Genomic DNA, 16,007 nt, shown 5'->3' with positions numbered 1-16,007 from the left:
TTTTGGTTTTTAATTAAAATGCAGCTAATTGAGTATACAAAATAAACTGAATTGAATTAAACCAGCTAGTCCTTTTGGTTCATGATCAAACTTGTTTTTGTGTTGGCATACATATTCGGTATGTTCAAACTGCACCATCTTTTCATTAAATACATTTGAGAAGTTGAGAAAGTTCGTTGAATTGGGTCGCAGCTTGTCATCAAGGGGTGATGGTGGGTCCCGGAGCCAGACCAGTTAAGAACCACTGTGAGTGGCATATAACTGAGCACAAAACCAATGTGGCATTATGCTTCTCTGCTGGTGCAGGGCCATCACTGAGCTGTTATTTTTAGACATTAAATGCTCTGCATGGGATCTCCATCTTCAAATATAGCATACTAAATTAAATGACAAAAAAATAATTCATTCAACTTCCAGTTTGATTGGTCTTTTATTGAAGATTACAGAGCACACATTAGTTCCAGTAAACCTTGGAAAACCACATAAATGAATGAAACTTTTAGTACCCGTGTTTTAATGGAAATATCAAATAAAGATACACAAAATATATGTCCTCTTCCCTCATACCCAGTGTAAGAAATTAAAGCTTGGCTGAACAAACCTTTCCTAGCACATACAATGTTATGTAGGCTGTAATAATACTAATATCAAACCATATATTATGCCAGTACCACAAAATTTAATATGCAGAAGCAAATAAATACAAAGAACATTTAAGAATCATCATTACAGTAATGTCAAGTCACCATAGTTAAAGTCAGAGTGGAAGTCGAATAAAACAAAAGGAGATTGTTAACAACAAAGATAAAACTGAGGGAATCTTGTAGAAACAAATCAAAAATTATTTTCCTTAACATGTTTGTGTTCACTTGTTCTTGCCTGACACCATGACGCCAAACTCTTGGATGGATATTTCTTTGTTTATGTACTGCTGAAGCTGGCGATTAGTGATGTGCCCGAGTCGCAACGCCTCATCGATGGAGAACTTTTTCCCTGATTTTCTGTCATGAAGAACTGAGGATTCTCCTTTGGGGCCCTTGACCGAAATCTCCTCCCAGTCACACTCCTGGCTTTGCAGGTTGACGAACATCTTCCAGTCAATCAGACCTAGTTTGAAGGCCTCCTCCGGTCGCATCTCCTTGCCTGTATCTGGGTCAATGACCACAATAGATCTACGCAGATGGCTCTCCCTCTGTTCCTTCTTCATTCTCACTGAGACCAGGTTCTTTTGAAGCCTCTCGATCTCCTCATCCTTCTGGCCGGTTATGCCCCTGAGCTCTGCTAGTTCCTTCTGTAGTGAATCAAGCCTTAGTTCCAGGTTCTTTCCTTCCTCCCTTGGTGCAGACTCAGTGATAAGCCGAGTCTCTTTGCTGGTGATCTCGATCTCGGACCGAAGCTTGCGGATCTCATTCTGCAGCCTTTGGTTTTCTTGCTGCAGACGGCCACTTTCATCACGGATGTAGTCCAGCTCTTTCGAAGATTTGGTGTTTGAGAACTCCATATCAGAGAGCCTTGATGTGGTGCTGGCCAGCTCCTGGTCAAGTTCTCTCCTTCTCCTTTTCTCCTCTTCCAGAGTCCTCTTTAGGTTCTCAATATCAATCTCAGCCTCTGGGTCCCTTTCAACTTGGACTTTCTCAGTGCGGACAACTCTTTCTTTCACATCGATCTTCTCCAGGGTGAGCTGCTGCTGGATGAGGATATTCAACTCTTTCTCGAGCAGAGTGCGTTTGTGTCTCTCTTCATCGAGCTGTAGTCTGAGAATAGAGTGTTCCTTCTCCTGTTGGGGATCTTGTTGCAGGACTACCTTCTGTTTGACAGTCACCTTCTCACGGTTCTCTTTGTCCCGAAGCTCCAGCTCATGAAGTCTGACCCGAAGCCTTTGGATCTCCAATTCTGCATCACGCCTTGCCCTGCGCTCACGGTCCAGTTCTTCCAGTTGCAGATCAAGATCAGCCTTCTGTCTTTGCAGTTGGTAGAGCTCAGTTTTCAGGCTCTCCTTTTGTTTCTGCTCATTATTGATGTTTTGTGAGAAGGTGTTGCACTCAGATCTGAGGAGAGGGTCTTCTTCCATCTTCACCACTTCTTGCTGGACAATCTTCTCGCGGACCTGAGACAAATCAATTTTCCTCAGTCTGATCTTTTCTTCTTGGGCTGACCGTTCTCCCTCAAGGTTGAGGCGTTTCTGTTGTTCATCAGCCAATTTCCTTTTGAGAGTTTCAATTTCTTCCTTAGTCTTGGGGTCTTCTCTGTACTGCAGCACTTCATTGATCACCTCTTTAGTCTGCACTTGCGGTTTGGTGTCCTTCCATCTTTGAATTTCATCACGAAGTTGGCGAATTTCCATCTCAGATTGCTCAGTCTGGTGTGTTTTATCTACGATTTCATTGCGAAGTCTCTCAAGTTCTCTTTCAGTCTGTGGATCTGTCTTGTATTTGATGACTTCTTTGATGGTCTCTTTGATCTCCACTTGAGGTCCTCTGTTCTTCAGCATGGTATACTCCTCCTGCAGTAACTTAAACTGGGAGTCTGCGTCCCTGCAGCGCCTCTGTCCCTCTACAAGTTCAAGCCGGAGATTCGCCACCTCATTCTCAGCTTTAGGGTCAGGGCGGACGATCTCTCGCACCTTCTCCTGAATAACAACCTTGGACTTCTCCTCCTCTAGGCTGGTAATTTTCCTATCGAGGTCAGCCTTTTCTCGCTGTGATGATCTTCGTTTGCTCTTCTCATCTTCATACTGCCTTCGGAGGTTTTCTACTTCTCTTTCAAAGGTAACATCTTTCTCTACTTTCAGAACCTCTTTGATAGAAATCTTCTCCTCGGCCATTGATTTCTCCTTCTCCATCCTTCTGAGCTTCTCTTGAAGAAATTGGAGTTCATCCTCCAGCTGCTTCCTGCCATCTGTTTCCTTCTGCCTCCGGTCAAGAAGCACCCGGTACTCTGTTTCAAGTTGGGGATCATTCTGCACTTTGATCACCTCCTGCTCGGTGATCACCTCCTGTTCCCTGTTCTTCTCTTCAGCCAGAAGTGTCACCTGCTTTTGTATCTGAATCAGCTCATTGTCTTTCACCAACTTCTGCCTTCTTAGCTCATCAAGTTCTTCCCGAAGCTTGCGCATTTCCTCCTCCTGGTCACGATCTCTTTCTATACGCAAGACCTCCTTGACCGTGTATTGCTGTGCCCCTTCTTTGACTTCAGTCTCAAGGCCACGCAATTTCAACTTTAGTACCTCAAGGTCATTAACCAGGACATGGGTAGTGCGACGCTCTTCTGAAAGCTTCTGCTGTACCTTATGGACTTCCTCATCCAGCTGGGGGTCAGCAACCTTTTTGATCAGCTCCTTCTTGACAATTGTGTCCTGGGGCTTCTGTCCTTCAAGGACATATATGTCGGACTGGATAGTCTCAATTTCTCTTTCTAGTTGCTCCCTCCTCTGGACCTCATCTTCCAGCTGCTTCCTGATCCTCCAAGGTTCTTCTCCTGGGGCAGCAGCATTGACTGACTTGACATTTGTAGACTGGATTAAAGGGATCTCAGGTTGCTGTTCAGGATAAATCAACCTCATTGTTAATATTGATAATAATAACAATAATAACAATAATTATAACTATAATATGAACATATTTCACCTGGTTGAGAAGACTGTGGGCAAACTCCAAATTCAGAAGCTTTTGCTTGTTTACAGCATTCACCTCGGTAAACTTTGCCTCAATAGCAGATTCCTGTAAATGACATCAAAATTACATGAAAAGCACATACAGTAAACCCCGATTACTTCCGTGTTTTACAACTTTTTGGGGAAAACTATGTGCTAATATGTACATCAAAGAAAAGTCAGAAACAATCACTGACACCCCGATGATGTCAGCTGAGTTATCTTACATCTTTAACAGAAAGGCTGTGTTATAAACGTAGAGTGCGTTATTGAAAGATGTGGACGGTTATCAGTTTAAAAAAAGACACAAAATGTTTGCATTATGAAAAATGTGGGATCCTGGGGCATGATTCAGACTAGGGACTAATCGTCTGGATATCTCAGTCATTTCCAAGCTGTCTCTCCCAAGCTCCCCAACATTATGGAAGTGCTATACAAAGTTTACTAAAAGCACCCCTTCAAATGTGTATTCGGGGATTTAATGGCCAATCTATGCTAAGAAAGAGCTAGCACAGTTGTGTTTTTCTTAACTTAACTTATTACCAGGGAGAGGTTATAGAGAGCAGGGATGGAGTTAATCAAGATAAGATGTACTTTGAAGTACTTGCTTATTTCCCTACATTTATGTCTGCTGTCCGACTCAATGGACAGTGACATGTCATGAAAGCTTAGCTGGTGTGTCTTACCTCTGCCTTGACTCTTTGTGCAGGTGACTCCAGTCTGTTCCTCTTGTATGTCTGAGGTACAAGTCCATCTTCGATGTCAAGGATGGATCTAAACTTCTCAGTTTCATTTTCGTAGTCCTAAAAAGAAGAACCAGTAAACCATTCATCAAAACATCTTCTTATTTAATTTCTGCAAAATAAAGGTAGTGAGTTATGTAGTGGTAAAAATCAATGAATATCTTACTTTGACAGCTTGTTGGTAAAGCTGAGCATTTTTTGACACGTTGTTCAAGTCAGACTCCTTTCTTGCAATATCAGAAAGCAAGTTCTAAAAAGAAGAAAATAGCAAAGTTCTTTTAATAGTTTTTCTCCAGCACCACTGACTGAATATTGTTTTTCTATACCAGGAAATATGCGTGTGTAAATATGTATCGCCCTGTTCGCTCGTCACCCTCACCCTCTGATTCTTCAGCTTGGTCTCCACTTCTCTTTTGTCATCACTTTCACGGGGCTCGTAGTTCGGGACACGAGACAGCCAGTTGTTCAGATTGTCATAATCATTGCGGTAATTGTTGTACGCCATCTTTGCTCTCTGCAAGCTTTGAGACCTGCAACATCCAGCAAAAGAGATAATTATACACTGCCTACATAAATCGAATATATATATATATATATATATATATATATATATATATATATATATATATATATATATATATATATATATATATATATATATATATATATAAATATATATATGATATGTGTTTTTGTGATGTTTTGCGCAAAATTTCTTCCAATAAAATAATGATTATTATTGACCCTCTTACCTGGTGTCGGTCTGCCTGTTTAGGTTATTGAAACGCTTGTTGAGCTTCTGGACGTCTCCCTCTTGCCTCTCAATGTCGGGGCAGTGCTCTTGAAATTTGGATGCCATGATGTCACAGTTGCTTTTGGCCGAGCGCAGGTTCTGCTCCGTCTCAGCGATAACAGACCTTTTGGACCTGAGGTCGGATGCAATATCCTACCAGAGTGACAAGGCAGACTAATTAAATAAACATTGTATGTTTTATTAAGGAAAGAATAATACAGACAATGATAAAATGACACCGTGTTGGGGCTTTCTTTCTTTTGGAGATAACTCTTGCTTCTAGCACTTGCTAAATGTTTGAAAGCGTGTAATCCTTGTACGAATCTTATACTGAATATTTTGTGATGACGGCATCTTTTTACTTTTATAAATCAGGGACACGGGTGACGTAAATAAATGCAATTGGATTAAGCATATTTGGAAAGATGTGAGCACAATATAAACTAAGATTTGTCTTTATTTGCAATTCAATTGAATTGATCAAGAAGCCAAATTATAAAGTCTTAAAGAATATATTTTCATATGTATTGTGTCAAGGAGGGATCACAAAACCATGTAATACAGGATCCATCTTCGTTAATAATGTAACTTTGTGTGGAAACCCATTGTATTTAGACAATATCAAAGTATTGGTGTGTGTGTGTGTGTGTGTGTGTGTGTGTGTGTGTGTGTGTGTGTGTGTGTGTGTGTACATGTGCAGGATACAAAAACAAATTAAATGGGGACCTGCTGATCAATTTGTTGCTCTGTAGCAGTAGTAGTGATAAAACACACCATGGTGTATCTTGAATGTTTAATTTGTCACTATGCTCTTTTTAAACCAGAGCCATTGTAATGTGTGCCAAAGAAGGAAAGAGGCATCTTACTGCAAGCTCCCGCTGTGTTTTCTCAAGCGAGGAGATGTCAGATGGGGCAACCTCCTCCCTGGCCAGCTTGTTCTCATAGGTGGACAGTAAAGTCTTTCCATTTTGAAGGGAAGTCTCCAGCTGATTGGAATTCTTCAGTCTAAAAAAAAGGTAAGTGCAGTTATTCAGTGTGGAAAATTGTATACAATATAATAATAAATGAAATAGTAAAGCTGTGAAGTAAGTAATGAAAATGTATAGAGTATTTAGAATATATGGACACTGTTTTCCATGCTTAATTTGACCCTGCAGAGCACAGATGTCACCTGCACTAATGAGTTTGTTTGTGTTATTGTGTGTCTCTGACTGTGGGCGTGCTAATCGTCATCTAACTACTGTAGGTAAAACACCGCCTATACATAAGAATGATGCAGAAACCTATGTCAGGTCACGTGAGAAAAAATATTTACAGGAAGACTAGGAACAATAAAACATAATGGTATTTTATATTTGGATTTGAAAACATAGGAAATACCACTGAAAAGCTACAGAATGAAAAAAAAACAACCTACAAACAATAATACTAATAATGCACCTGCCCATTAAGGAATACTACTCCCACAACAATCACAATTACCACAAACAAAGAGACAGAAATACAAATCAAGCCCCGTACTTCTCCTGAGAGCACTGAAGAAGCTGCTCGATCTTGGTGGACTTCTTGTTGGCTTCGTCCACCTTGCTGTGAAGTTGAGGAGCGCTGGCACACGTTGGGTTGGAGACCAAGAAGCTCTTTGCTTCCTGCACTTTAGAGGCCTTCTCTGGTTCAATCTTACTGACAGCAGCAGCAATGTCCTGAAGGGAAACGTCCGAGTTTGTGAGTTGTCAAAGGCACAAATACCCTCTCTGAGCTTTTTGAGCTTAATTGAGAGCTGTGGATGTTGTGTAATACATCAACAGAATGTTAGCATGTATAATTATTGCAAGCCTGGTGTCGCCTCCAGAAAAATTCAGTTCGACAACGTCTCCCGTTCTCGTAATTTATTTCCTTGATCACAGGTAAAGTAACACGCGCTGCGGTTGCAAAGGCAGGGAGTCGTCCAGTCAACGCAGGTTGAGCGTCTAAAACAACACCACGAACAGCCGGAAGTTCGGCTCTTTGATACACGGTTTTCCTTCATCAACATATCATCAGCAAAGTAACATTTAATTGGGTCTAAACTGTCAAGAGGAGGATAATTCTGTGTTCTCATCTCTTCTCACAGAAAGGGACGTGTAACGTCCAGTCTGCTTCTCTAGTGTCAACATACTGATATACAGGTGTGTGTGTGTTGAGGAGTGCAGGCGTCTGACTAAAGTTCCCTTGAGAACCGGACATTTCTAGACACAACTACAGCTGCATTGCTGTGTTGTACTGACCTCGCTAACCTAACCTGAACTTCATTTGACATGAATAGGAAAAGCATCTACAGAGATTTTAGATTCATATTATCAAGAATGAAGTGGAAGTCTTTACCTTCATATCCTGCAGGCGGTCAGCGCTGTCCTGCAGGGGCCTGCTCTGCTCCAGTGGCGGGCGCACTCGAGCATAAATGCCTTTCTCCTGTTTGTCAAGGTCACTGACGACCTTGTCCAGACCGGCCATCAGCTGGCGGCACTGCTGCTCCTGTTTGTCTGAGATCACACGCAACATAATGAGCTTTATTGTCTGGCGTTATCTATTCTCTTCTATGGCACATATTGACAGGTCTGGTCGGCAGTAAACGGGTGAAAGAGTAATTGCTGTGTAGCGGACAGAAATTACACAACTGAAATGTCTATGACACAATCTGAACTAATAAACTTCTTTCAGTCACTCAATGGTTGAACACTAAATGTACACTGTGTCTGGACAATCAAATCACTAAGGCTGAGTCGACCATGTTTTATTACCCAACTACAATCCTTCACATTCAGGATATGGATCCTGATATGGATCCTGAATGCATCCAATTGTGAATACAACATTTAAAGAATCTTTAACTTGATATTCCAGTCTTGACTTAGCAAGTATCGTATTATAAGTATATTAAAACCTTTGAGTTTATAAAAGTTATGTATAGTTTAATCTGTCAGAGCCAAATCTTTATGATTCTTGTAGGTTCCTGCCATATAAACTGGGTGTTTAATTACTCTTCCTGCAAGTTGGATCTTAACCGTTTTCATTACAAACACAGCTGTATGAGGTGACATCATGTTAAATACAATCAGAACAACAAACGAATCAAGTTGCTTGAAGTGTCCTAAAAGCTGCAGGACAGCAGAATTGGATGTGTTCTGTACCTGTAGCTGTGCCAGTCCCGCTCTCCTTCTTCAGCTCCCCGAAGCGTTTCTGCAGAGTTGCACTGCTACTCGCCATCTTCTGCTTGACAGCTTTTTGCTGGTTTGCAAGGCTGGAAGCCCACGGAACATAAGAAACTGTTAAAGCTGCACTGGAATAAAATGTAATGGAGATTGTCATCCAGTAAATGTTGTCTTGTACGTGTTCATACACACTCACTTGTCAGAGACGGACAGTGCCTCGGGGGCAGTGGGGGGGATCATGAAGCAGACGGCCGGGGCAGTGAATTGACGTCCAGCTGCGTCCTTCACGTCCCATTTGGCCCCATTGTTCCGGAGCAGAGTGTACCTCTCCCCACGCAAAATCGGCCCCTGTACATGTCCAACAATTACAGTCTGTCATCTAGTACTGCACCACAAATGTACTTTCCTCTCAAACAGGCAAATTCTAGAACACAAAACAGCTTTCATCAGAACATGGTTAACATATTCCTTATTGACTTTTAATGGGAATAACAGAATTAATCTTTAAAAGAGGCTTTTGAATTGGATTTTGTGACCATTGTGTGTCTTTGGCAATCAGAGCTCTTGTTTCACTGTGCAGGACTTTTGTTCATTTTTTAGCTGGCAGCAAAAGATTTGAATGCGTAAAAGCCTTTTACAAAACTATTGTAACTTAAACCTGGTGGAATGATACATATCTGTGTCTTAGCTTTCAGTTATAAATAATTTAAACTGAAATTAATCGTCCATGTCAGTTATGAACAATTTAAACTGAAATTAATTGTCCATGTCTGAGGCCATTCCAGAAAAACGGTGGATTGCGCCTACCGGGTTGGGAGTGAGTCACTCACCCAAGCCAGGGAGGATCTTTAGTTGTACCTGAACCTTTGATTTAATAGTCTATAGTTATTCCAGTAGAAGTCGGTAATGCTACAATATACTCTAATCACCCTGAAGTAAAAGGATGCCTCAAAGTAGTTCTTAACAAGTGTTTAGATTACATGCATGTCCAAACAGACAAAGCCTTTTAAACCTGACAAAATGGATTTGTGTCCGATACCAGAAAAATCGGTGCTATTGACTCATTTAAAAAAAAAAAAAAGGCTCCCAAAAAAGGACTGATGGGTTTTAGGATGGATTGTTTACATCTGCTAGCGAGCTAAACAAATGCATTTTGTACTGTACATGATGGGCAATAATGAGAACCTGGAATCAGTGAGGTCAAGAGACAACCTCTAGAAGATGAGCTTTGCGACACATAAGCTAAGCGCTCCACAGGCTCTTTAGTCGAAGCGCAGACTTCCTCAAATCCCCCGTGTTCTGATCCTGAGGGGTTTTATATGAAATACTCAGAGTGTCAGCCTGAGCTCCCTACTGAAGGGATTTGAATACATTACATCGCAAAACCAACAAGTTAGAGGCCTTGTACTTAGAAAAAGCAACGCAAAGACAAAGTGCTTAGTCAGGCACTCTTACTGGAGAGAACAGCCTGGAATTAGACTGATATCCAGTGACAGAGATATATGGCACAAAGTAAAGATAAGATGTACTGCTTTCAGTTGAAATGGGGTCACTGCAGCACAGTGAGGCAATTAGATGATAAAGATGAAGGAAAAAAGGCAGTTGGAAAAAAGTATTAAAAGAGGAAATCAGAAGGAAATACTACAACATTAATTTACCAATAGAAAAACGGTGGAATCTCTTTTTTGTCTTAAACAACTAAAATCAGAGAAAATATGTAGTCAACAGTGGTTTGGTTTCTCTGCAGTGGCAAGCTACCTGGTAAATAATGCGGTGCCACATTTCAAGAGTTGCAGAAAGTAAAGATTTTCCTAAATACTGTCACCCAACTAAGCAATCAGCTAGTTCAATATTCTAATCTTAGTTTAAACTAATCCCCATTGTGTTGTGAGAAACATGATGAGCCGGAACTCTTTTTCAGAAGCTTTTCATCTTGACAAGCTACTGAGGACTTGAACATGTGGAAGTAAAGGAGCTTAGTTTATCACATTTATTAATGAGCAACAAATGCCAAGTATTAGCAGCTACACACTACATACCTCGTCCGTGTCAAACTCGCACAGAGCCTCAACGGGCACCAGCTTCGGGGGAGTTTCCCGGCGGTACTTCAGAGGCAAAACCTGCAGGCTGCGCTTCTGAAGAGTCTTGACCCGTTCATCAAAGTGGTCCACGGCCTTGGCTTGGTCCTACTCACACACAAAGGTACCATATGTTCTAGTGTTGTAGAATGAGTTAGTGGTACAGTCGGTCAGTATTAAAGAAATACTCACATCCAGCTCCGTTATCAGACCCTCCATCTGATACATATCTTTGAACTCTGGGTTGTACTTTTGGTTGAGATCTGTGTCCATCCGCTTCAGCAGGTCCTGAGTGTCACGCGCTTCCTTTTGGAACTGGACACACACGCACACAGTAAGCTTTACCTGTTTAAATGTGTGTGTAAAATGTGTACAGTCCTGTTACAATGTCTAACCTTGTGGTACTCATCCATGTGTTTGAGGTGGTTTTCCTCACAGATGAGCAGGTTCAGGTACTCCTTCCAGTCAGCATGGACTGCCTCCATGTGAGCCTGACAAACAACAAAGTGTGTGAGCACTTGAGTGCTAAAAATACACTGTCGAAATTTTGTATTTAACGCACATTTTCGAAAGTTAAAGTGCTGCACAGTTCAAGGCAAGGTTAATACGTCTACTGTATATGAAGAAACAACAGATATTGGCCGCATTTCCCCGATTTGTTAAGACGCTCTTAAGCGCTCTTAAGAGCGCTGTGAAAGAAGGACGTGTTTCCCAGAGTCGTTCTTAGCTTAAGACGATCTTTCACTAAGAAGGAAACGTAAGATCAGTCTGACCCACTCTTAACAGCTGAAGACTAAAATTTTCCCTGTGTTCCTGTAGCTACATAAATAAAATGAATCCGCATTACTATCACTCATTACGTTTTCACACACATTCGGCATCTGCATATACGTTAGCTATAAAAACATCAACAACCCTGTGGTATTTCACAGATATCAGGGAAACTGACAGGTGTAACTGAACTCGGCTGGAACCTCAGAGGCTCCACGTCTAAAGGTGTTGCTGAAGTCCATGTGAGAGACACCACGGCTGCAATACAGCATCACCTCGCTGCTAACCAACAGCGTCGCTGTGCGCGAAGCCAGATAGTTTACATAATGCATATGAGCGTCAGCATTTCTCCACTTAATGTGCTGTCAGACCGGGCTGTCCAGTCTAAGTACCGGCTTCCCGGTGTGGAGATGCAACGCCACACATCCAGAGGCCAACCCGCTGCAATGTTGCCCTCAGCCCGGAGGCGCAGCTCCTGGCCGCGCTGCGTTTTTACGCAGTGGGGAGATCCTGGAGGTGGTGGGGGACGGCACCGGCCTCAGCAAGAGAGCATCTTAAGAAGCTTCTTCGACAGGATCTTAAGAAGGTAGTTAAGAACGCGCCTGGGAAACACTCGTATCTTAGCACTCCTTCTTAGCCGAACCCTTCCTTCGAGCCTTCTTAAGTCCTTAAGAACAATCGGATCTGGGAAACGCGGCCATTGTACACACACTGGATATCATCTTTGAAGCCGGACATAAAGATTTTCGGTTGTCTGTATTAGAGTTGTTCCACTAAGAGCCATCACAGCCAGGGATTCATCCACTTTTGTAAAAGTCTCATGCCATCCCCACCCCACTTAACCACAAAGTTCTCCCATAGCTGTGCCTATGGACTGTGACTGGTGCTTAGTCCTGATGGGAGGTGATAGCCCAGGTACACATGCAGAAAGTATATAAAAAGATGACCATTAAGAATTCATATAGGGATAGTCTATACCTCAATGACATTTTTCCCTGGATGCTCAGCAGCAATCAGCTTCTCTCCATCCTCATTTAGTTTGGTAATGGTGGCCTCCTTGGACTCCAGACATTTACTAATGAAGTTCTGTTGAGACAAGACAGATGTGCTGAGTAAACTGTAGACGACATTGTTTTGTTTGCTAGTGCCCATCCTTGCATGCACTGATACTCATTTTGAATATACAGTATGCAGCTTGATAGCGTGTGGTGTTCGCTACCTCATACTGCCTCTGGCGAGCAGGGTAGTCCAGGTTGGCGTCGCTCCAGTCATAGTTGATCCTCTCCTCAGCCTGCTGGTCCATCCAGTACAGCTCATTGGTGCAGCACTGCATGTAGTTCCGCAGACTCAGCAGGTTGCGCTGACGAGCGCTGGAACTGGCCTAACCAGCAACCACATACACAAACATGAGGACTTGGATTCCCTGGAAGCTGTTATTTTAAGATAAGCTAAATATATTTGTATATAAATATTTCACAATATAGTAAAATGTTTTTGAAAAGTCTTTCAAATTATTTTAACAGCATATGGTTCTGTTTGTAGATAGAATGCATCAGTTTATACCAGGATACATTAGTACACTCTTCAATGCAACAGTAGTGTAATTTAGTATGTTTATAATACAACGTATTCAAATTCATGCAAACATTTGTTTTGTTAATTTGCTGGTCTGTAAATGGAAGCAGCTCCAGACCAGCAAAACCGCTCCAGAGATATTTCTGGCATTCCGTTTTTTCTTATTTTTAAACAAATTCAGAGGAATCCAGTTAAACCACTTTAGCTCAAACATTACTCAAACAGTAGGACATGGTGTAAGACACACAAAACACCCCCCCGTGCGCTCAGAGAGTAAATGTGGGTGTGGTGGCTGATTACCAGTAGTTTGGCGTACTTCGACTGGAGGCTACTGACGTATTCCTGTAGATCAAGACAAACAAAATGAGGGTCATGTGAGTCAATTAAAAATGGAGACCGTTTGCATGCAATGCACCCCACTTTTAATTGTACAAATACATAACCATAATTCAATTCAATCTGGGGTATCAGTATCTGCCGATACCAATCAATTACCAGTGTTTGATTAATAAACTGTGTGCCTCACTGTGTGGAAGACACTGAGGCCATTCTTTTATGTGTAAGGAAACATCAGGCTTCACTTAAACATTTCTTCTTCTGGCTTTCTGCTTGTACCTTGTCTCCGCCGGCTGAGATGTGAGGAGCCAGAGCCTCCACCTCACTGTGGAAGATGTTATGTTCCTCCACCTCGTTCTCCACAGATGGCAGGTCCTGGCCAAAGCCCTTGTTGTTAAGGTTGTCCTGGGCAGAGAGACAAAACAACACATTCAACTCCACTCCATCACACAGTGAAGGTTTGGTCGATCAGTATATGTAGAAAATCAATAGGTGTTTGAGTGTGCCGATCTGCTTCCTACCAGTTTCTCATCCATCATGTTGCCCCAGTTGATAGTGGGCTTCCCCTCAGTGCGGGTCAGGTGGTAGATACGGTCATGGTCCTCTTTCAGCTTCAGCACTTTCTCACGCAGCTGTCTCATGCTGACCACACACACACACACACACACACACACACACACACACACACACACACACACACACACATTAGTTATATGGGTACAAATAATTACAATTATTTTGACATTCAACGATGTAAATGATCATATAAAGGCTGGTATGCGGATAACCTGCTCTATGATGGCTTAGTATTATGCACACTTCCACAGCAGTGCTACATCATAAAATAGTGTTGGATGTACATTTAGAGACACTATGTTTCTAATTTCCCCTGTTCCCCAAGTCATGTAAACGCAACACATCAGTACAACAACACAAGTATGTCAGGCGTTCCACTTTTCCCTTCAAGTGTTAATGTTGACTGGTATGGAATAGATTGTAGCCTTTATATTGTATTGAACATTTGAGAATGCATTGAGAGTGGCGATATGGCATGACCCTCTGGAACAAAGTCAAGGCCTAGTTCTCTCTCCCATGAAACAGTGACGCGCCTTGAGTTGTGTGCAGCTTGCTTACAGTAACAAACATGACATGGCTAGTAGTCCACAAGATGTAGTCCAGATATCACATACAGCCTTCCAGTATGGAGCAGAGCTCTACTCACTCCTTCTCTATCATCTCAGCCTGCGGATGCTGGAGGCGCTTGGCGTTGACAGCATCGTCATCCAGGCTGCTGAGCAGTTCCAGAGAGCTGAGGATTCTCTTGTTGGTGTCATCCTGATACAAAGGCTGCTTCCCCTCATTGATCTTACTCACATCCTGCAGAAAAACACAGTGGCCGTAGGAACATCTATCATCTGAAGGTATTTAGATAAGCAGAGCTTTCTATCTAACTGTGTATTTGTCAGTATTACCAGGTTTCTGGGGCCTTTGGGATACTGTGTTATCAGACTGTACCTTGTTGAGGTTCTGCTCGATGTCATAGCTGTACTTCTCCACTTTATCAGCATTCTTCTGCAGCTTGTCGATTAGAGTGCTCAGTTCTGTGGACGGAGCGCTGGAGGACAAACACAGAGGTGAGTGAGCAAACTGTTTGTTACTTCCCATGTTCCCCACCTTCTTTAGCATCGTAGACAATTACGACTTTTCATGATGTGAACATCAATGCGAATGTGTCAATCAAAATGTGAGATACCAAACAACATCACAGACATGTATTAAATGCATATGGGCTCTAGCTTTTAGCTGGGACCTATACATCTTCCTCAACTGTGTTTCTGCAGCAGTTGAAAAATGCGTTATGAAAATTGGCGTGTCAAGTGGAAAATCATTTCATACTTTATAAACGTAACAAAATCAAACTTGTCTGTCTGTATTCTACCAAAGATCCTTCGTGAGGGAAGATGCTCCACTCTGTGACGCCACTGTACAATCAGAGTGGACACTACCGTACAGCCATGAGCTGGGTTTATTTATATTAGTAACACTTTGATAATGGATAATGGTTGTGATGCTATTATAAAGTTACAGCCAATGATTAAAGAACCTTATTAAAATGGTGAATAAATACATTATCAACCATCCATACACATCATTTAAAGAGCTAATACTTTGTCAGTGGTTAATCTTTGTTTTCTCTGCTATCTTGTTTGTAGATGGTTTTGACTTTTGTCAGAATGTCTCTTATCAGCTACGATACAACATATCATTTGAAAACTAATTATTTCTTATAAAACAAACTGATGATACAATAACTTAGCATTACTAATACTTAGTAAACATGATTATCATAATATAGTAAATTCATAGTTATTAACTTAAGTTTAATTAACTAACAATATATGAAAGGTGGACCTGACTGGATGGAAATGATAAAATGTAACATTATACAAGTGAAAACATTTGTATGCACACATCTGCCATCCAGTCAAAGAACACCCATCAATCCCAGATGTGTGTCTGTCTCTGACATGTTGTGCTCTCTGGGTTAACTGACACAGGCAGCTTCGTCACATGGTTGGCATCTCTCCTTTCAGGAAACTATAGACACATCGAGTCCAATCCCTGTGACGGCGATCACTCACTGTAACATGAGCCAAAGAGCAAGAGCTTGTAGAGCGTGCTATCACTCATAGCTTAATATATGTGTTAGATCACCTACTACACCGTGTCTTTTATTCTTCAGCTGACAACTTCAGCCTGACTGATAAAGAAGCTGATTGCATTGGCTGATTTAAGTAAATATATGGTGTTTGTATTAATGTCAACTAATAAGAAACAAACGCTCAGAAGTCAGAGATATGTTTGAGATCA

The 16,007-nt window shown here is 41.7% G+C and overlaps 1 protein-coding gene across 1 annotated transcript in view; it reads right to left on the bottom strand.

Annotated features, from left to right (window-relative positions):
• Nucleotides 1–418: 418 nt before the first annotated feature.
• The window catches only part of ppl (periplakin), an 18,487-nt gene continuing 2,898 nt past the window's right edge, over nucleotides 419–16,007 (bottom strand). The window contains exons 2-22 of the mRNA XM_068596142.1: nucleotides 14,652–14,751; nucleotides 14,359–14,513; nucleotides 13,658–13,778; nucleotides 13,416–13,541; nucleotides 13,101–13,142; nucleotides 12,445–12,606; nucleotides 12,204–12,311; nucleotides 10,850–10,945; nucleotides 10,647–10,769; nucleotides 10,416–10,562; nucleotides 8,573–8,724; nucleotides 8,356–8,465; nucleotides 7,550–7,707; nucleotides 6,710–6,888; nucleotides 6,055–6,193; nucleotides 5,148–5,341; nucleotides 4,775–4,925; nucleotides 4,562–4,645; nucleotides 4,339–4,455; nucleotides 3,627–3,719; nucleotides 419–3,538 (exon numbers count right to left, since the gene is read on the bottom strand). Of these exons, the coding sequence (XP_068452243.1) occupies nucleotides 866–3,538; nucleotides 3,627–3,719; nucleotides 4,339–4,455; nucleotides 4,562–4,645; nucleotides 4,775–4,925; nucleotides 5,148–5,341; nucleotides 6,055–6,193; nucleotides 6,710–6,888; nucleotides 7,550–7,707; nucleotides 8,356–8,465; nucleotides 8,573–8,724; nucleotides 10,416–10,562; nucleotides 10,647–10,769; nucleotides 10,850–10,945; nucleotides 12,204–12,311; nucleotides 12,445–12,606; nucleotides 13,101–13,142; nucleotides 13,416–13,541; nucleotides 13,658–13,778; nucleotides 14,359–14,513; nucleotides 14,652–14,751 (5,230 nt within the window). The 3' untranslated portion in view covers nucleotides 419–865. The remainder of the gene's footprint in view (nucleotides 3,539–3,626; nucleotides 3,720–4,338; nucleotides 4,456–4,561; nucleotides 4,646–4,774; nucleotides 4,926–5,147; nucleotides 5,342–6,054; nucleotides 6,194–6,709; nucleotides 6,889–7,549; nucleotides 7,708–8,355; nucleotides 8,466–8,572; nucleotides 8,725–10,415; nucleotides 10,563–10,646; nucleotides 10,770–10,849; nucleotides 10,946–12,203; nucleotides 12,312–12,444; nucleotides 12,607–13,100; nucleotides 13,143–13,415; nucleotides 13,542–13,657; nucleotides 13,779–14,358; nucleotides 14,514–14,651; nucleotides 14,752–16,007) is intronic.

This window comes from Clinocottus analis, unplaced genomic scaffold (genome assembly GCF_023055335.1).
Source record: "Clinocottus analis isolate CAN_PGR_092001 unplaced genomic scaffold, fCliAna1.0.p SCAF_34, whole genome shotgun sequence".
Lineage (NCBI taxonomy): Eukaryota > Metazoa > Chordata > Actinopteri > Perciformes > Cottidae > Clinocottus > Clinocottus analis.
Note: the sequence above shows the minus strand (reverse complement) of the source record. Positions and strands in the feature narration are given on the sequence as shown.